Raw genomic sequence first — 19,440 nt, forward strand, 5'->3', positions numbered from 1 at the left:
CACCCTTCGCATCCGGCTTATCGCAGAACACCACCCGCATCTCTTTCTTCACGTCATGCAATCTACTCGCCACTCCATCGCCCTGCTGGCACGGGGATCCAGCTCTCCCTTACGCACCACCTGCACTGCCGCCGCAAGAAACGGCACAACTCCGCGTCATTTCCAATCTTCTCGATCCTTCTCGCTTGCCAACCAGACTCGGGATCTGCGGCGACACAACATCCCCGCTCTCTCTTCCGTCGCCTCTCCGTCGTCGTCGTTTTCGCGATCGCTGTCGACGACATGCGCTCGATGGACTGCCAGCGATGCGCCCTCATCCGGTACATCTGCGCCCGCAGTGAATAGCCAGCAACAACAACAACAACAGAGCGAACAAGCGCAGCAGGAGCAGGAGAAGCAGCAACAGCCCGCGTACGAATTGACGTTTACGTGCAAGCCCTGCTCGCATCGGTCTGCGCACCGCGTGTCGAAGCAGGGATATCATAAGGGCACAGTCCTGATTACGTGCCCGAGTTGTAAGAATCGGCATGTTATCAGTGATCATTTGAAGGTAGGTTATATTCCTATACTACTTCCCCCCCTCCTTTTCCCTTTTTCTTTTTTTCCTACATGAGTGTTTTGCTCTGTATCTCTTGTCTCCTCCTGCGATTCTATTCCCAGCTTCAACCCCCTCCCCCCCTTTTTATGTTTGTGTTCCATGTGCACATCCATACTCCTCCTCCGCAACCCATTTTTTGCTACTTTGTCATCAATTGAAGGACCGCGGAGACAAACCAGGAATCGAGAAGCTAATCCGTCATGTCAACTCACTAGATCTTCTCCGACAAACCAATGACCATCGAAGACCTGATGCGGGAAAAAGGCCAGCTCGTGAAAAAGGGGTCTCTCGGAACAGACGGCGACGTGGAGTTCTGGGATGATGGCACGTCGACTGAGCGCCAGACTCAGTAATTTTTGTCGTTATTTACCTCAGCAGCCTCCTTTTTCAATTCCGACCCACGCCTGTTTGTTCTTGTCGTCTGATGAGCGTGCCTCTCTTCTTAATTTGTCGGTCCAATGCAAAGAATTGCAAAAATGCGATTGCGATACAGGATGGCAGGACAGCGAAAACATGTACGTGCGGGCGAACAAGAAAGGGAATGGCGGATAAAAGTGTAATATGTACGACATGTAAGATATAGCGAGGCGGGAGCGCGCACAAGTCGGTACTGCTCACTGTTGCCGATTCGAATGATTCGAGTCGAAAAAAAAGGGAGATATGTATACTAGATAAATGTAGATAGAGAGATGTATTATATGGACTCTCCTCTTTTCCTTGGGATTTCTTGGGAGTTTGGCAATACAAACAAGAGTACTTTCATACACTCATGATGCTTTTTCATGCGTTAAGACTCAAGGATCAAGGGACTCGACATGTATGGATCTCAAAGTATGGTAAATTATTCAAATATATCAAGTAAAAATATACACTGGATACTAATATTGCATACGATGACAGTTAAAAACTTTTTTGTAAGACCCATCCTGCGCCAAGAAACTGAGAAACTGAGAAAATCATCAAAATACAAAAAAAAAGAAAATAGAAGAAGAAAAAGAAAAAAACCGTTCTTGATTTAAGAGGAGATAGTTCCCGAGACAACAAATGAAACTCCAGCAAACATGCATATGCGAAAGAAAGTGCCACATTCAATTACCATCCCCGCCGACGACCTCTCTGCTCTGCTCCTCTTTCCTTCTGCTTGACCTTCTTTCTCTCGAACTTCCTTCTCTTATCCTTTCCGACCTTCTCCGGCTCCATGACCGCCTCAATGCGGCGCTTAATCCTGCGTCCTTCTCTGCGCTGCTTGACCGCGTCACGCACGACACTCAGCTCTGCGACGAACTGGGAGGTCCCGAGCCGCTTCTGCAACAGACTCATGATTTCCTGCGCGGTCGAGGTGATAGATTTATACGCCTCGTTGAAGTCAGGGTCTGTCGAATGGGGCGCGGGGATCGACGGGTCGGTCAGGTGGTGCAGCGGGGTCAAGATGGTTCGCAGACACGGCGTGAGCGCTTCGGTGGGCAAGTTGTTGCAGAGCGCGGCGATGAGCTGGATGCTTGCGGTCTTGGGAACGAGCGAGGGGGCGCGCGTGGTTAGTGTTTCGCGGCGGAGGATGGCGGAGAGGCGCTCGAAGAGGAATTGCAGTGCGAGCTTTGTCTGGGGTGTTGGAGAACGAGGCTGGGCGTCCGTTTCTTCTTCAATTGCGTCTTCGGCATCGACATCAGCTTCGTCTTCGCCTTCCAAAAGTTCCTCGTCTTCTGCGGCTGCTTCGGGCGAGATGTCCTGACCAGACTTCCAGACGAGATTGTTGGCGCCAAAGCAGCGGCTGAGGAAGACGAGGTTCTTGACGGCTTGCATGGCGAGTTCTTGGCTGACGCCGGGGAATTTGAGCGTGCCGACGCTAGAGCGGGTCAATTGGACCATGTCCTCGTCTGTGAGTTGTAGACCGCCAGAGCCAGCTAGGGGAACGTGCTGCAGACCACGCTCGGCGTTGGTGCGTGCAAAGTCGGCAAAGTAGAGTCCAACCAGCTTGGCCGCTGACAATTTGATCCAGGCGTGTGGGAAGGAGAGGCAGGCGCGGACGGCTCCCCAGACGGGGCCGGCTTTGGCGCTGAATGCGCGTTGCGGGAAAAGCTGGCAGACCTTGGAGAAGGCCTGAAGGGAAAAGTAGATGAGTTCCCAGTTGAAATCCTCGGTTTGGGAGTGGTTGTTGGCTTCGAGAATCTCATAAATGCGAGCCTGGAGCAGAGACACTTCGTTTTCGCCCTTGGTGCCGTTGACTTCGAGGTAAAGAGAGTAGCATTGCAACGCAACTCGGTTGAGTAGTGCTTGATCGCTCTGCTTCAGCCATGTTCGGAGGAGGTTCAGGAAGAGTTGTGTCTTTTCGTTGTCGGCTCGTTCAAAGATTTCTTTGAGAACCACGGCGGCCATCTCGCGGCAAGAAGCGGAAGTGTCATTGATTAACATCATCACAAGAGGAACGAAAAACGTGCCGAGGATTTCTTGGATGAGGGAATCGCCGACCTTGGAGACCAGCAGGTGAACCGTTTCCAAGACGGACTGTCTTCCTTCCTCGTATTTGTAGTCCAAGTTCTTGACCAGAAAGGCCAGCTGCTTGCTCAAACGATCCTTGGCTTGAGGGTATTCCATGATGAACTGAAAGTACACTCCTCGTGAGAGATCGCGCGACACTCGTGTTTGGTTGGTGACCAGAATGGCAGCAATGGTGTCAACCACATCGTAGACCTCAGGAATGATAATCTTTCGCGCCATGACTGACTTGAGGAAGTTGAAAGTCACACCCTGCCGGTCTGGCTCATCCAAGTCAGGCTTGACTCGGCCAAGAAGATAGGCAATATCAATGTCTCTGAACTTGATACTCCGTCGCTCGCGAAGGATTGCAGAAATCAACTTCAGCGCGGCCTGAGCGATTTCCGTATTGGTCGACGGGCTGGCCTTGATGATCTTGACAGCCTCAGAGATATATACAGGCGCGTTTCGGTCGATTTCCGCCAGCGGGACCTTAATAATTGTAGTCAAGAGTCGAATGGCAGCCATTTGTACTTCTTCTTGCGCTTGGAGCATGGAGTCGCCAATGATGGGTATGAAACCAGCCAAATTTGATGGCGTTTGCAACGTGTTGTGCTTGTGCAGCACTGATCGCAAAACTTCCATGGCGAATCGCGCAAGTTTGTACGCATACGAAGTGGTGCTGCCGCGATTCTGTGACTTACTTGCCATCCTCAGGTTGACAAGATATCGCCTGGCCTGCTCACTGACCTGGGGCTCGTTGTTCGAGCTAGGGTTCGCAGCTTTGTGTGCTTCTTGGATCACTTCCCAGCCGAAAACCAAAATTTCTCGACTTCTAACATCCTCATTGCGCATAATGCCAACACCGATTCTTCGCAGCAATTCGTCAACCTTCTTCACCATATTGAGGTTCAACTTTTCCCGCAGTAATTGTTGAATTGGTCGTATCAGGAGAGGAAGATGCGTAACCTTTGTAGTCTTTGCGACCAGTTCCATCGAATCGAAACTCTTGCTGCTCTTGACCTCCTTCATCTTGCTGATATATTCTTCTGCATCCTTTTCTTGCCCAGTGACGCCAAAGATGTCATCCAGGATGACGGCAACGATTTCTGAAAGACAATAGTCAAGATCTCCCGGCTTATAGATTGGCGCAGTGGCTACCAGGATCGAGTGTACCGTAAAGGACATCACATGAAGCTGGTATCCAAATTTGAGCGCACCCCTGAGTTCTTGCAGAATGAAGCCAAAACATGACGGTCCAATAAGCGTAGAGATCTCAGCGAGAGTCTTTCGTGTCATGTCCCGTGACTCCTGTGCTTTGCTGCGGAGAATGTTGCAAACATCCGTCAGGACAGGAGGCAACTTTTCTGAAAGCTGTTCTTTTGGAAGAATTTTGATAAGCTTAACAATGGATACGGCCACCGGTACACGGAGGCTGACGGTAGACTCGTCCTTGTTGTGAAGGTATCCAGTGAGAGGAGGCAGCAGGTTGTTATTCAAATCGGCAGCCAGCTTCTCTCTACTTGGCAGAGAAACAGCCAATGCGCTTGTCTGGGGTGCGGAATCGATTGCCATGGTATCTGCCGATCCATCTTCCAGAGGTTCAGAGGCCTGCTCCTTGCCTTGATCAGGCTCCTCAATCTTCGCAGCCCGACCTAGTGCGTCGATTACTACACCTAATAATCGAATCACCGTCTTTTCCATGTTGGCCTTGCTATGTATATAGCTAGTGTACCTTCGGAAAACAGCCCTGAACTGATTCCAGTCAAGGCCTTCTGCAAGAATACCAATAGTCGTGACCGTCTCAGCAGCTAAGCTGTGCGCATTGCTGTCGTCTGCTTGATTGAAAATGTAATGCTCAATCAACGGGATGAAGAAGTGGCTGATATTTGAGCTCCGGAGGTGGCCTAGTTGGGACTCGGCTGCTAATCTTCGGAGCGCTCGCAATCGTCTATGCTGTTGGATATGAAGAATGTTGTTGAAGAACGATGCTTCCTCATCATCGCCAACCAAGAGTATTTCCATGTCTTTGACCTCCGCAAGATTGGGCAAGTTCTTGACAATATGCGCCGTAATAGCTAAATATTCTGACCTGACCGATTCAGATGCATCACGGACCCCACTTCTCAAGGCCGACAACAGCACCGACGCAAGAAGCTCCGTAAATGACGACCCACCCGCTTGAGTGTCAATAGCAGTACTTTCAACAAATCGTCTGATTGTTAGCGACGCGTTTGTGCGAATCGCAAGCTCCTCAATGTCCTTGACATAGAACAGCATATTGTAGAGGATTGGTAGCCATTGGGTCAATGTAAAGTTCTTGTAACCCTCCTCGTTGATAAGATTGAACGCTTGAAGACGGCGGTTGAAGTCAGGTTCATCCAGACGATTCATCGCAAAAGCGTTAAGATCTGAACAAAGAGATGCCACTTGAGAAAGGGAAGAGTCTTTGTCGGCAAAAACAGACATAACCTCTGAAAGGAGGGTTCGACTAACGCGATCCCTGAAGAACCCGAACAAAGATGAGACAGTCCGGAATGCCTTGTCGCGCAGCTGGAAATCGGATTGAATATCGTTCAAGGGAAGGAAATGCTTCAGGGTCCGCAGCAGGTCGCTCTTCGTCTTTGGACTGACACGATTCGATGGTTGGTCTAGGAGGAAAGTGGAAATATCCACCAGATTCCTAGTCTCAGATGAGCCGGAGACTATTGGTCCAATCTTCGACACAGTATTAACACCAGCTTCAAGCAGTTCTCTTCCGGGACTCTTTCGCAGAATTTCTCCAATAGGCACAAGGAAGTGATCAACACTCGGCTGGATAACCTGTGAGATTATATCCTCATTTCCGATCTCACTTGGTTCGACGTCCTGCTCCTCTGTGAGTTGGATGATTCGCTTGACGATGTTATTGAGAACGAAGACTTTGACATTCTCTTTTGCGGAAACAACTTTCAGGCAGTCGGCCACCTTGGGCAGAACTGCGCTGTTGTATTTCGTGAGGAAGATGACCAACTTTCGTGACGAGGACCAGGTCGAGAAAATCTGAAGAGGAGCGGAGACGGACTGAGCCGTCTGCACCGGAAGCTGATCCAGTCGCGGATTGATTATTTCCTCAAAAATAGTTGGCATGTAGTTGTCCCATGCAAGGCCAGGAGCGATAGAGAAGAGTTGGTTTAGGCAGCGGTATCCGACCTGGCGAACAGACTTTTGTAAGGATACCTGCATAGATTGCCCGGTTTCCTCATCCTGCTCCTCAGAATCGGCTGAAAGCTTTCTTGATGCTCGGATAAGACAGTAAAGCACAGGGTCAACAAAACGACCAGCAAGAGGCTCGAGCTGCGTTCCAACCACGCTGAGCATGGTCTGAATCATATTCATAAGACCAAGATGCTTTCGCGTGTCGAGCAATTCTTTGCGCAGAAGCTCTGGGTTAATCTTTCCATTTTCGACAATCTTTACAGAGCCGAGAGCGCCAAGTGCAATGTTGATGAACTCCTCAAAATCAGACTCGCTGAATTGAGCCAACGATTCTAGGACGGCCTTTCTTCTTGCTTCCTGACTACCGCTTCCCGATCCCTTTCTTACGACGAGTCTACCGTAGAGAAGACGCAATAAGACTGGCATCAATTCTGGCTTATGTTCCTCCCGCATTGTGGCGGCATCAGCAGTGCCTCTAACGAAAATCGAAATCTCTTCGCGAAACCTTGCATCATCAAGAATGTTGAACAGGTTCTCCTCATACGGTCGCAAGCTAGGAGATTTCCAGGTATATATAGCCTTGAGGGCAGATTTTTGAATCTCCGCATCACCATTTGTCAACAGTGCCAACAAGCCGGTGTACACATCTGCAGACTTGTAAAAGACCTTGGGGTTGACGAATTGAGTGAAGAGATTGAGTAGTGCCTTCAAATCCCGTCGAGACCATTTACTCGCTGATGATGTAGATTCCTTGTCAATCTGGTCGCCATTCTCTTCCTGGGCTTCTTGCAAGTTATCTTCATCATGGTGAAGGCTCCATCGGAGGAGTATTGGCACCAGTTCCCGGGATCTCCTCTCGGCAACTTGGGGTATCTTGCTAAGCACCCTAATAGCTTGCCGTCGTGCGATCGGGGTTAGGAGCGCAAGCTGCCTTGTGTCCTCTGTGAGACTAGCTTCCAGTCGTTGCTCGACTTGCGAAAGTTCTTGCTCATCTTCCGCTTCCAAGGTGAACAGCCGCTCCAAATTCGAATCCTCAAAGGCAGTTAAACCATATTTGCGACTCTCTGCCGCTCCAGGGGATAAAACTTCTTCGCTGGGCAACGGGGACCTCTCCAGCCATTTGAACGCCAACGCTGAAACTGTGGCTTCTCCATCCTTTGATTCGCAGATTTCTTTGAGAGCGTTGCTCGAGTCTTCCCATAGCGGCGTGAACTTGACAGTGAGAAGACCAAAGCAGAGGCTTGGTATTGCCTCTTTGACCCAAGGATCAGAGCTTGCTTGGGCGTAGCTGGAGCCCAATTTCCGCATGTGCATTGAGATAGACCGCGCGCTTTGCAAGCTCAGCTCAGTATCCTCCACTATCAGAGCAGTCGTGAGTGCAGCGCACTGCTCCTGATGGACTAGAGTGTAGAGCGTGTCCAAAATTCTCAGGGAAATAGACCTTAGAACATGAGAGTCACTCTCAAGGTTTGCTGTGACGGCTGACACAAGAGGTTGAATCACTTCTGGGGAGACATCCAACTTCTTGTACAGAGGCGTAATATAGTCGTAAAGTGCTTGAAGAAATGAGGGTTGTGGCGCATATTGGCTTGCAGAGGCACACAGGCCATTCCAAAGAGAAATGTCTAAGGGATGTTCCTTTCCGCAACTGCTTACATAGCGCGAAAAGCCTTTGCTTACAGCGAAGAGGCGCGCTCGTTCGCTTATTGAAACTGTAGGCTGGATGGCAAGACGGAGCAAGTCATGTAGGTATGTTGTTACTTGATCCTTTGCCGACTGATCCAGAGCTAAAGATGGAATGGCGTCGAGATAGGCGTAGAGTAGGACCGAATCAGTTTCGATGGCTGTGCCGTTCGCAGAAACAAGGCCTTTGAAAAGCCCAACGATTCTCTTCTGCCAAGGTCCAGAGCAGTTGAGAAGATCAGTGTTCGTGCCTGCTCTCTTTAAGCATCCAGCCTCTGCAAGTTTTGGTACCAGAAAGCAAATCTGCTGCTCGAAGGACTTCCACTCGGCGACGATGAACCTGCAATTTACTGTTAGCTAGAGAAAAAGCAGAATAAGGATGCTTATATAAACTTACTTCTGAAAGTATGGCAGTACAATTGTTTGAAACCTATCGCTGCCAAGATCCGCAAAGACATTGCAAAAGGATAAGAAATGAGCTTTGAAATGACCGTTTGTGGAAACTGCCATAGTCGAGCGAATATGGGGGAGGACCACATCTACAGGAGCAGACTGCATGGTCAGAGCCAAAGCAAAGAAAATTCGGTTGATTGTGGTTTCAGTAAGAGAGCTGCCGGGAGTATTTGCGGCGGTCAGGACCTTTGACATGGTCAGGACCACATCACCCCAGTTCTCAACCCTTGAACCCTTGCGCCCGCCAATGATGATGGTGATCAACCGCGCAGCGAGCTGCAAGTTATAATCCGATGGAGTCTCTGCTAAATTCGTCGCAAAGGTGACGACGACCCTAAGTACTGGTTCGAATGTAGCAGCCTCTGCGTGGTGAATAACGTTGACCAAAACGCCGAAGACCAGCTTCTGCGAGTTATCCTTTTGCACGGAATCATTTTCAACTAAGCCATCAAGCAGGGTCTGCAGTATCGGTTCCACGCCAGAGTGTAGTCCGCGTTTTATGCCCTTAATCGCGTCGGCGAAAAGGTTCATTAAGCCCTCGAGATAGAGCTCTACGTCCTTGCTCTCCGATGTCGTCTCTAAGTCTGCGAATGCATGCTTCACCAAGCGCGGAAGGGCTTGCTTATCTTTGTGATGACCAGCGCCAGCCCTCTTTACTAGGAAACTCATTGCTTCTGCGGCGAACCGAGTGACGAATGGCTTCTGATGCTCTTTTCCAAGCAAAGGAGCCATCAAGTCGTACAAGGGCCGAAGGTCCGGTACTAAGAGTCGGGAGAGGTACTTGAACAGCCATGCCAGGCAGGTAAAGCTCCATTCAATAACTTCAACCTTGGGGTGTTTTGCGGCGACTCCTGATACGGCCGAGACGGCTCGAGCAAAATATTTTTCGAATCTTGCACCGAGATCATGCGCAAAGTGCGCCAGGAGACTCAACAGCGATTCGAGCGATAGTTCTTCATGATGCCTGATATACTCCTCCAGAAGGTCCATTATCTGCTCCTGATAGTATATTATTTGCGGCAAGCTCTCGCAGAGCGGCATCACTCGCGCTGCAAAGGTCGTATAGTCCTCGGACAAATTGAGATCGTTCCATTCGTCCAACGACTGTCGAAAGTACGACGCAGTTGTCGACAAGCTTTCTTCGTCAAGATCATGGCGACGGACTCTTCGAATAGGATCAATGTTGAGTTTCGCAATACGCTGCGAAAAGGATTCAAAATGATGGCGGCGTGACGATTCAGTGCCGCCTTTGACGACCTTTGTCGGTCTCTTCGATTTTCCTGAGGACATGGCCGGCATGATATGATCAGCAGCACCAACAGCTGCTAATCTCTCAGGGAGAAATAAAGGTATTGATTGCGGCAACAAGCCGTTTTCGTGTGTAATTGGAGATTTTGGATAAATTCAAAAGGCGGAAAACAGAAAAGATGCGGAATCCGTCGGAGATCGGCATCTCGTTTCTCCGCGAAATCTTGGCAAAATCCAAAAACACCAAAACGGCAGTCTCACAAGAAAGCTTCCCCAGCCCAAATAAACGTCATTGCTTTTCTATTCTCCCAGAAAATCAGCCACCATGGCTTCAAAAATGCAAGTCCGATCATATTACTCTGCACACTAAGTGTACATAATGTTTTTGCGAATACTAACACCTTGACAGAGTAGTCCTCGGGAGCATCGACGGCCAATTTCCTAATGTCTTCAACAAGCTCAAAAACATCCAATCCAAGAATTCCTTCTCACTGGCCATCATCTGCGGCAATCTGTTCGCCGACCCGCAGCAAGCAACTTCTTCCAACGATGATAACGTCACATCTCTACTCAATGGCGAAATTGAAGTACCTCTTCCCACCTACTTTGCGCTGGGATCCCATGCACTACCTACTCGAATAATCGAGAAGCTCGAGTCCAACGCCGGCGAAGTCTGCCATAACCTCTTCTTCCTTGGCAAGCGCACCACAATCAAGACGTCAGAGGGAGTGCGCATTGTAGCATTGGGCGGCACACTCGATCCCCGGGTCACCGCAGGGATTTCCAAAGACAAATACATGCCATTTTACACATTAGACGATGCGAAGACTCTACGCGGCGCAAATACCGCCGATATCCTCATCACAAACGACTGGCCAGCAGCCGTGCGCACGGGATCCAAGGTCTCGTTTCCCGATCATGTACAGCCCACGAGCCAGCAATGCGTCGCCGAGCTCTGCGCTACCCTCAGACCACGCTACCATTTCTCCACCACCAGCGACGTCTTTTACGAACGCGAGCCCTTTTTCCACGTCGCGACAGAAGCAGAGCCCGAAATAAGACCCATCACCCGATTTTTCAGTCTCGCAGCATTCAACAACCCCAACAAGCAAAAATGGCTCTACGCCTTCTCCCTCGACCCCAAAGCCGCACCACCAGCAGTTCTTCCAGCCGGTATCACGGCATCGCCTCTTTCCGGTCCCTCGAAGAAACGCGCTCTCCCATCCCAAGGCGAATCATACTCGCGTTTTTCCACCGACGGGCGTGGCAGCCATCACGGCCACCACCGAAACAAACGCCAGCGCCAACCGCCTCCCACCCAAGCCGAATGCTTCTTCTGCCTCTCCAATCCCAACATTGCCACGCATCTCATCACCTCCATTGCCAACGAAACTTACCTCACCACTGCCAAAGGCCCGCTCACTAAACGGAACACCTTCCCTCAACTGAATTTCCCCAGCCACATGCTCATCATCCCCTTTGAGCATGCACCTACACTCGCATCGATCGCTGACCCAGCAACACGAGAATCAACATACAATGAAATGCAGCGTTACCGGAGCGCACTCCACGCCATGGTCTCCTCCAAGTCCCAGGGCGCGCTAGGCGGCGTAACATGGGAAGTCAGTCGCGGCGGAGGTGTTCACACGCACTGGCAATTCCTACCCATGCCTGCAGATTTGATTGATCGTGGCCTCGTTGACGTTGCATTTCGCGTCGAAGCAGAGAATGAGAAATACCCTAAATTCGAAACCCGTGATATTGGCGCAGGGACAGAAGAAACTGGTGACTTTCTTCGAGTTTTGCTATGGAGTCCCACGACTCCTGCGACTCAAGAGGGCCGGTCCGTGGCTGAAAGCAAGGACGATACCGCACCAACAAACAGTACCACTAGTAACAATACCGGCACCGAACGGTCAATTATCCTACCTATAAACTCCTCTTTCCGCTTCGATTTACAATTCGGTCGACGCGTGCTCGCAAAATTACTCCGCCTTGAAGACCGCATCAGCTGGAAAGACTGTTCCCAGTCGCATGAGGACGAGGTCGCGGATGCAGAGGAGTTCAAGGTGGCGTTTAAGCCGTTTGATTTTTCGTTAGAGGAATAGTTTATTTATTTTTATTAGCTATTTTTGATCCTTATTTCATTTTGTATTTTTTTTTTTTTTTTTTTTTTATCTTTATTCTATTTTATATTATTTTTTATATTATTTTTTACTATAGTCTAGGATTTTTATCTTTATCTTTATCTTTTTCTTATTATTTTATTATTTTATTATTTTATTCCTTTCCCCCCCCCTTTATCTAATTTTACTAGTTTTGTTTTCACTTTCATTTTCACTTTCATTTTCGCCTTTTGTTTTTTTTCGGCGTCATCCATTCCCGTTCAAGGAGTAGCCCTTTTTGCTTCGTCGTTTTATTTCGAGGAGAAGATTTATGCCACGACTCGTGACAGGCACGTCAGAAACCGATTCTACCCAACATTAAAACCGGTCATCTGCTAGGGGAGTGTTTTGAATGGCGAATTGTTATATACCTAGTATTGTACACTATGCAGCGAGGGTCAAAAGCAAGTAGCAAGAAGAACAAAAAGCCATGGAGTAATTCGATACCCATTTACATCATCTCTGTCTCAATACTGGTATGGTCAATGGTTTGTCTAATAGATAGGTGTATGTTATTTTCTGAATACTTTTGATTCCATTCGTATATATCTACAGGTAACTTGATCCAATAGTACAGTAGAGTATAGTAAAATATAGTACTCCATCAGAAAAGGAAACGCCAAAAAAAAGAAAGAATCTCTATCGAACCTGAGAAGCGTCGAAGAAAATAAAGGGGTATACGAGGTATATGTGATAATACACCAGTAAGAAGTCTCAAGATAGTCTCAACGACACAGGGAATGTGGGGAAATGGGAAAATGGGAAAATGGGAGTAAGACACCTGGGCTCGGTAGCCTATCCGCGGTTAAGGAGAAGAAGGAGGAATGAATGAAAGATGAGAAACGGTAGAAAGAGAGCAGCACGCACAGCGGCTTGAGACGTATATTCGTATGTGAGTTCCAGCCTGCTGGGTCTGTTTGGAATTGGTCGCGGATTTTTGCTGAAGATATGCGGTAATTTTGCCGGAATAAAAGACACGGGCGCTGGTAGAGCGTGGTAGAGGGAGTGCGGATTTGGTGGGTAGTTTGGACAACTGGCCGGTCGGCTCTCGCGACCGCTGGGTCAACAAGGAAAGCTGGATATCGTATATACAGCAAATGAACCTTGTTTGCCAAAGCATACAAGGGGTCTGGAGCGTGATATTGGATTAAAGACTCGAGCGACAGTCACATCACTGGTAAGGACCGCTGTAGTACTGTCCGTGGGCCTGATAAGGATGGTATCCCTGCTGCTGGACAGGCGAAGTGGGCTGATGATATCCCCCTTGAGCCATTCCTTGGTTCACTGGCGAGGTAGGCTGAGCATATCCTCCGTGGAGCACGGGAGATGTCGAATGAGGATAGCCTGGACCGACAGGCGAGCGCACGGGGTGTTCTCCCGGACCGTACACTGGGGAATGGTATCCGCCGCCGTATCCAGTAGGGGATTGAGACGTGGACGTTGCCAATTCGTATGGCTGATAAGGCGAGGCCCCCCGGGGATGATAGCCTTGGCCGTAGGGTTGATATTGCGAGTAAGGCGCAGCAACGGTGTTCGAATCCGCTTCGACAAAACCCTGTGCATGCGGTGTCGGAACCATTGGCGGGCTCTGAGGACTCACGGGCGTAAGACCGTTGCTTTGTGGCGTAAATTGCGCGCGCGGGTATGAGTTCTGCCGCGGAAGCATAGGGGATGTTTGTCCTGCTGCGGCTGCGGCTGCTGCGTTTGAGATTCCTGGGCTTCTGGCTCCCATTCCGGCCTCCTGGAGAGGTCTGGTAGCCCTCGCGGGATTCAAGTGGCCCAGCTCAACTGCCGAATCGTTATTTGGGGCATGGTCTTCTTCGTGGCGAGTGCGCGCCGTTCCCCACGTCGGCATCGCAGGGAGCGCATCTTCGTTGACAACAGCGGTGGGAGTTTTGCCGGCCCCAGCACCGCCACGGGAATTAATAGGAAATTGAGCGAATTGCTGCGGTTGGTAGCTTGGCGCAGGCGGCGCGGATTGGTATCCAGTGGGTGGGAATGGAGGTGCGTATGGCGCCGGTTGATATGAGTCGCGTCTGTTGTGCCGACGGCCGCCGCCTCTGCCGCTCGGACAGCATGAGGTGCAGCATGACATGCAGTCACAGCAGCACGACACACCGCAGCAGAGACATCGGATCAGACACCACAGGAGGGAGAAGATGATGACGGCTCCGATAATGATCCCGACAATCGCTGGCCATCTGAAATAGTCATGTTAATTACCCATCCAATTTGCTGCAACTCGAATGGTTGAACGTTGAATCAGAGTTGATAGGGAAGGAATCCTTACTTGCAATAAGACTTTTGCATGCATTTATCCCAACTGGAGAATGTGCTGGGCGCTTGTTCGACTGAAGTTAGGGCATCTCGGATCCGTATGGCTCCCGGCATTGTGTATTGCGAATGTTTGAGACACGGCTTTAACGTTTCAATTGCAGTCTCTGGTGATTTGAGGAGAGTAGTTAAAGTCGCACAGCGAACAGGGTTCAAGGCACTGCCTCGGAGAGTTTGTACAAGGTAGGGCTGCAGCCAGATAAGACAACAGACGGCGCTGTCCCAGAACAAGTGATTCAAACGAGCGACAGCTTTGAATATTCTCAGATGGAAAGAAAGAAAATAGCTTCTCAAGAAAAAGACTTTAATTTTCAAGCAATCACGGATACGAAGAGGGTGTACGAACTAAAACCGAAAAGTTAATTGGAGGAGGGCTGCGCCTCTTGTCGCAAGGGAGATTACGCATGCGGGACGGTTATCCTGGGGCCAACTCTCCTACTCTATCACACTAGCGACACGCCGATCTTATACGGAATTTCTGTCTGCAATTTATCCGTATATAGGCTTTGAACAAGGCAGTCGTCTCCACCTCTTCAATCTCAGGGACCAACACAGACCACATCGGAGCCGAAGATCTCCCGATCCGATTCCACCTCCGTCCACTTATCACGACATTCAATAACCTCAACCACTCAATTCATCCAAGCCTCTTCGACGAACAGAGAAATTCTTACTGAAGCTTGAAATCAGCCTTGCTCCCTCTAGTTACAATGGCTTCCAAAAAGGATATGCGGAGGGTCGACCTCGGTATGACGCCCCTCGCAATAGCTCCCACTCTCATCCGCGGAAGCTATGAGCTCGCAATACGCTATACCTTGCAATTGACTTGCTAACTTTGGGTTTCTACGATGACAGTCATTCCATATATTAGTCCTGAGAAGGAGAAGTCAGAAGGAGACATCTCGAGTACGCCCTGGATTGGCAGTAAAGATCATCACGAGCTACCCCGCTAACACTCACATCAAGGCACCATGTCGACTACTCTGCCCATGGCCGCTGTACGTTAAGTCCCTTTTAATCCAGACCTTTATATGAAGCTACAATCGCGCAAGGATCCATATAATCAATGCTAACGAAAACGATCCTAGATGTTCACGCGCAACAAGTAAGCCAGCTCGATCCCCCCTCTACTCTATCGCAGAGCCATTACCCTCCCTGTCGCTTTATCTACGCATACATACACATCTGCGCGCACAACAATATTTAGCTTTGGAGTAATACTAACAATCGAGTTTTCGTCTCATATAGGATGGTCGGATGGTACGTCTCACAACAGCCCATTGCCAGCCCTTATCCCATATCAAAGACCTTACCTAATCACAATCGCTATATCCAGGGTTTCCGTCGTCTTCTCCCTTCAGCACTGGCTCTCCGAGACTCCCGGACAAAAAAACAGTAGTGCACCAGGCTACTTTGCCGTTCTCATGGCCCGTACGTATTCCTATTATTCCTCAATATATCATCCCCACACATCGCGTCTTAGTTTCACATAACTGACGAATAAATCTTGCAAAACAGTCCTCGCTGTGGTCGTGGTACGTATTACGCCTACACGGTGCTATCTAACAACCTCTGACATTCAAGCAGACATACCTCCCTCTCTTCCTCCCGCCGCCGCCCAACAGCGCAGGCACCGGCACCGAAGCCCCTGCCGCTGTGCCCCCTGCTTAAACACATCCATACCACTATACCATGAAAGATGTACAATCTAACCTTTAAAACCGCATCAATTTTTCAACTTCTGCTTGTCTTCCCACAATTTTCTTCTCCTTCTTCTTCGAGTGGTTGGTTTGGAAATTCGCATATTTTGGCCTGCTTTTACGAAAATTATCTTAAGCATACCGCGCATAAAGCGTAATAGTTTACCGTATTATATTCGAACATTCTTATCGGTTTTCTCAATAATACCTACCTGAAAATTTCTGGACCCTCAAGGCACTGTGCACATACTCATGTATCCACTCAACCTGAAAATTTATCGAGAAAAAGAAGAACGATTAAATGAATTGATACTATCCTGAACCCTCTTTATGAACTCAATACTTTCAAAAACCAATCCAAAAAATCACTCGGAAAAAATTCATGAACAAGGAGAAAACAAGACACAGTTTTTGACTTGTAGGAGCAAAGTGAAAAAAGAAAAAAAAAAGAAAGATAAGCTTGTGGAGGGTATATCCCAAATCGACTGCGATTGCTAAGACGAATCTGGGTTTTACAATTTAGTTGTTCCGACCTCCGACCCCGAGAAGAAATGAAGAAAACCAGTCAGAGCATAATTAATTAAAAGGGTAAAAAGAGTTTAAACCAAGAGCCGAATGTGAATCCCAATAGACCTTACGCCGTGATTCCCTGACCAGAGTACCGCCGAAATTTTGAAAAGCATAGAGAGCTTGGGAAGGTTGCATCTTTGCGCTACAACCCCGAGAAAGTCCAAAGGGTAGGGTGAGAATACTTTGATTGACGGACTCGTAGCGAAATAGAGTCATAATCATCATCGTCATCATCTCACAATCCCATCTCCCTGCTTAGGATGACCTGGAGGGGGTCCCGGCGGAGGCGAATACACATTGTCTTCGGGGGTGCGATACGGCTGGTACGAATTCTGCGGCTGCTGGAGCTCGACGCCGGATTGCTGGGGCGGCCCGTTACCGTAGTAAGTGTGATTCGCGGGAGGCGAGTACGGCGGCGCAGGAGGCTGGTAGTATGATCCATAGTATGGCTGAGGTCCTCCTGGGTTGTTGTTGGTATTGTTGTTGTTGTACGTTGCAGGACCGTGGCCCACAGGGGGTTTACCCCCCAGCCAGGCGGTGCCGTAGAAAGGCTGGCGACCTGCGCGGCGTCGTCGACGCGACGTGATGCATCTATTGCGACATATGCATGTTAGAAGCGGGCTTTTCCTAAAAACAATATACGTATGGTTTTGTAGGAAGATTGGCGAAGGGAAAGTAAAGACGGAAAGGCAGAAGTGTACAAGCCAAGATGTTAGAGAGACTAGACTTACGAGAAGAAGAAAAAGAACAGAAATGCGAGAGCGATAAGGATAGCTAGTAGCACCCATCGACCCCAATTGTACCATCCGCTGCTGCAATTGTAGCTACCATATCTAGAAATAAATTAGTAGGGGAGTTCATAACTAATAATCCGTATGCCGAAAGGTGGATAGAAAGTGATGGTTGACGATGACGATGATGCCAAGTGTCGAGGGATGGGAAAGACGTACGAATAGCTATAGTTGTTGCAGCTACAGGAGTGTAGAGCGTCAGCGCAGTCCGTGAAATGAAATATAGTGCATCTCTTTTGCAGAGAACCATGATACTGAGATGAAAAGGCAACAAAGTAGCAACTGCGTCGCTGTGCGCATGCAGCTCAACTTGCTCGATATAGCTTCACATGCAAGCAGCGCAGGGTCATAAGAACGCCACAGCGGGAGAAAGCACCAAGGGAAACTTACTAGTATCTTTTGCTGAGAAATGTTGGCGACATCTTTGCGAATATGAATCGCAGCCGCTTTCACTCGATGCTAGAGAGGTAATAACAAACTCAAAAGGTTGGGAATGTGTTCAAAGACAATTCGTATATCGCTACTCTTGCCCACCAAAATGTATGACGCGAGGCGCAGCACTCCCACCGCAAACGAGATTTTGATGACGCCAGGTAGAGGGTACTTGATACTTTGCGCCTCTTTCGGTAAGAAGGGTCCACGTAACGTTCAATAAGGCATACGAACTGGAGACACCCAAAAGAAATAAATAAACCAAGTCTCTTCTTCGCAAAAGATGCAGAAAAGAAAGAAGATGAGATGAAAGTAGAAAAGAGAAAGAATGGGAAGTGGGGCGTCAAGATCAGTCAGTATTCTTCGTAGTCAACCGCTTTTGTTCACTTTTAGAGGAATTGCCGGCTTTCTTGGCTCTTGGCTTGAACTCTTGGCCTTGGCTCATTTGGTAGGGCAGCAAGCTAAACAGGTACAGTCTACCCGTTGTTATAGGTTGTTTTCATAGCGGCGCTCGGTTCCCTGAACTTGTAAGCCTTTTCGGATAGCTCATGTGGTGATCACTCTGTCCAGGGTCCAGTGTGGCTGTGCCTCTTCACCACGCCCCAATGGCACCTGACGGCAACTCTGACCTTTTCATGTTCTCGAATCCAGTCATGGAATCAAGCAGAGCTTATTGTATCACTCAATAATGTTCAATGATAGTAAGAGCAATACTAGCCTTTGCAGACCCTGTCGTCCGGTTTAGCTGGACGTCATTGGCCTGCTACAATACCTTCGTACACGGTATTTATGAGTAACTTACACGATAGCGGGTTGACATCTGCCCTGACCAAGTTAATGCAGAGTTATGTATGCGAGGGACGGAATATATGAAAATGCATATCACAGTCTATTAGATGTACTTTAAAGAAACACTTACCTCGGTATTGCACTAGAGGGTTCAACTCTCTTACGCAAATAGCTCGCTCGACTAAGTATCGTATATCAAATAGTGGGATGATCCGATTTGTGCTTCCCCCACGAGTTACCTTCGTCTCCGGGCGAATCATCAATCACAAAAAGCTCGACACAGCAGAGGAAAATGCTCCTAACGGAGCAACCAAAAGAAGTGGTCACTCATAATGTACTCATCTTTTGGCAGAGGAACAAATAATTGAAAGGGCGCTGGTTAAGTGGGAAAGAGAAAGAATAAGATGCACACCAGACACGCTAGCAAGGGCTCCGGCGAATGCCACTTCATCAGTCTGCCAACGCATAGGGTGGCCCGTGTTCTCTCCAATCCCCCGGCCTCTGTCGCCGATCATTTGTCCGCGTCCTTGTTCCTTCGCCTTCCTTTCTCCTACTTTTACGCCATTAACCCTCATTTTTCTTCCTTCACTTGCTTCCTGAATTCATTCTGCATGCTCATCTCCACCATTTTCGGCCGCTCATCACGTCGCGAATTCACTTTCGTCCGGAGTTCGTTGATCGTCACTTTAAAAAAACAAATAGTTCCGATTATTTTTTTTCTTTCAGTCAACAGCCTCGCCTGTTGAACGCGTTACCTGCGAGTTTATTGAGCAAGTCATCGCGTTTTCTGAATGGAATGATGCTTGGAAGATATCCACGAGAAGAATAAAAAAACGCGACGTCATAAAAGTCATTACAGTATAGCTTTATTCGCCCAAAAAGAAATCAATCACTCGCCCTCGCGTATACGCCTTCGCACCAAAAATTTCCATCATGATGGTTCAAATGGTTACGACCCGTCAACTTGTGCGAAAATCATAAACATAGTCAACATATCCGCTGGCGGT

The 19,440-nt window shown here is 48.8% G+C and overlaps 6 protein-coding genes across 6 annotated transcripts; 3 read left to right on the top strand and 3 right to left on the bottom strand.

Annotated features, from left to right (window-relative positions):
* Nucleotides 1-55: 55 nt before the first annotated feature.
* On the top strand, nt 56-951 carry L228DRAFT_268868 (zf-DNL-domain-containing protein; the record flags this gene model as incomplete). Its single annotated transcript, XM_018335204.1, has 2 exons — nt 56-550; nt 814-951. 2 exons carry the CDS (start codon nt 56-58, stop codon nt 949-951), a joined length of 633 nt encoding a protein of 210 aa, XP_018187958.1.
* Nucleotides 952-1,690: 739 nt separating this feature from the next.
* On the bottom strand, nt 1,691-9,703 carry L228DRAFT_230829 (putative HEAT repeat protein; the record flags this gene model as incomplete). The annotated part of the gene is made up of 3 exons (XM_018330548.1): nt 1,691-2,290; nt 2,342-8,291; nt 8,349-9,703. The coding sequence occupies 3 exons, from the start codon at nt 9,701-9,703 to the stop codon at nt 1,691-1,693; spliced, it is 7,905 nt and encodes a 2,634-aa protein (XP_018187959.1).
* A 235-nt stretch (nt 9,704-9,938) lies between these two features.
* Nucleotides 9,939-11,495, top strand: L228DRAFT_221289 (hypothetical protein; the record flags this gene model as incomplete). The annotated part of the gene is made up of 2 exons (XM_018330269.1): nt 9,939-9,991; nt 10,062-11,495. Coding segments are annotated over exons 1-2 (1,446 nt in total), but the record flags the coding sequence as incomplete, so codon positions are not given.
* A 1,493-nt stretch (nt 11,496-12,988) lies between these two features.
* Nucleotides 12,989-14,208, bottom strand: L228DRAFT_239375 (hypothetical protein; the record flags this gene model as incomplete). The annotated part of the gene is made up of 2 exons (XM_018331137.1): nt 12,989-14,018; nt 14,108-14,208. 2 exons carry the CDS (start codon nt 14,206-14,208, stop codon nt 12,989-12,991), a joined length of 1,131 nt encoding a protein of 376 aa, XP_018187961.1.
* A 402-nt stretch (nt 14,209-14,610) lies between these two features.
* On the top strand, nt 14,611-16,033 carry L228DRAFT_248082 (hypothetical protein). Its single transcript, XM_018332782.1, has 8 exons — nt 14,611-14,898; nt 15,007-15,057; nt 15,118-15,149; nt 15,240-15,256; nt 15,400-15,411; nt 15,488-15,582; nt 15,670-15,686; nt 15,739-16,033. The coding sequence occupies exons 1-8, from the start codon at nt 14,862-14,864 to the stop codon at nt 15,820-15,822; spliced, it is 345 nt and encodes a 114-aa protein (XP_018187962.1). The 5' UTR covers nt 14,611-14,861; the 3' UTR covers nt 15,823-16,033.
* A 618-nt stretch (nt 16,034-16,651) lies between these two features.
* L228DRAFT_268873 (hypothetical protein) lies at nt 16,652-17,634 on the bottom strand (the record flags this gene model as incomplete). The annotated part of the gene is made up of 4 exons (XM_018335205.1): nt 16,652-17,012; nt 17,153-17,254; nt 17,372-17,392; nt 17,603-17,634. The coding sequence occupies 4 exons, from the start codon at nt 17,632-17,634 to the stop codon at nt 16,652-16,654; spliced, it is 516 nt and encodes a 171-aa protein (XP_018187963.1).
* Between the last annotated feature and the right edge of the window lie 1,806 nt (nt 17,635-19,440).

Source organism: Xylona heveae (genome assembly GCF_001619985.1).
Source record: "Xylona heveae TC161 unplaced genomic scaffold L228scaffold_6, whole genome shotgun sequence".
Taxonomy (NCBI): domain Eukaryota; kingdom Fungi; phylum Ascomycota; class Xylonomycetes; order Xylonales; family Xylonaceae; genus Xylona; species Xylona heveae.

Bases quoted from the DNA above. Each gene is read 5' to 3' on its own strand.
- L228DRAFT_248082 (XM_018332782.1), top strand. From the start codon at position 14,862: ATGGCTTCCAAAAAGGATATGCGGAGGGTCGACCTCG. The intron at 14,899-15,006 runs GTATGACGCCCC...CTACGATGACAG, and splicing joins TATGCGGAGGGTCGACCTCG to TCATTCCATATATTAGTCCT. The intron at 15,058-15,117 runs GTACGCCCTGGA...ACTCACATCAAG, and splicing joins GTCAGAAGGAGACATCTCGA to GCACCATGTCGACTACTCTG.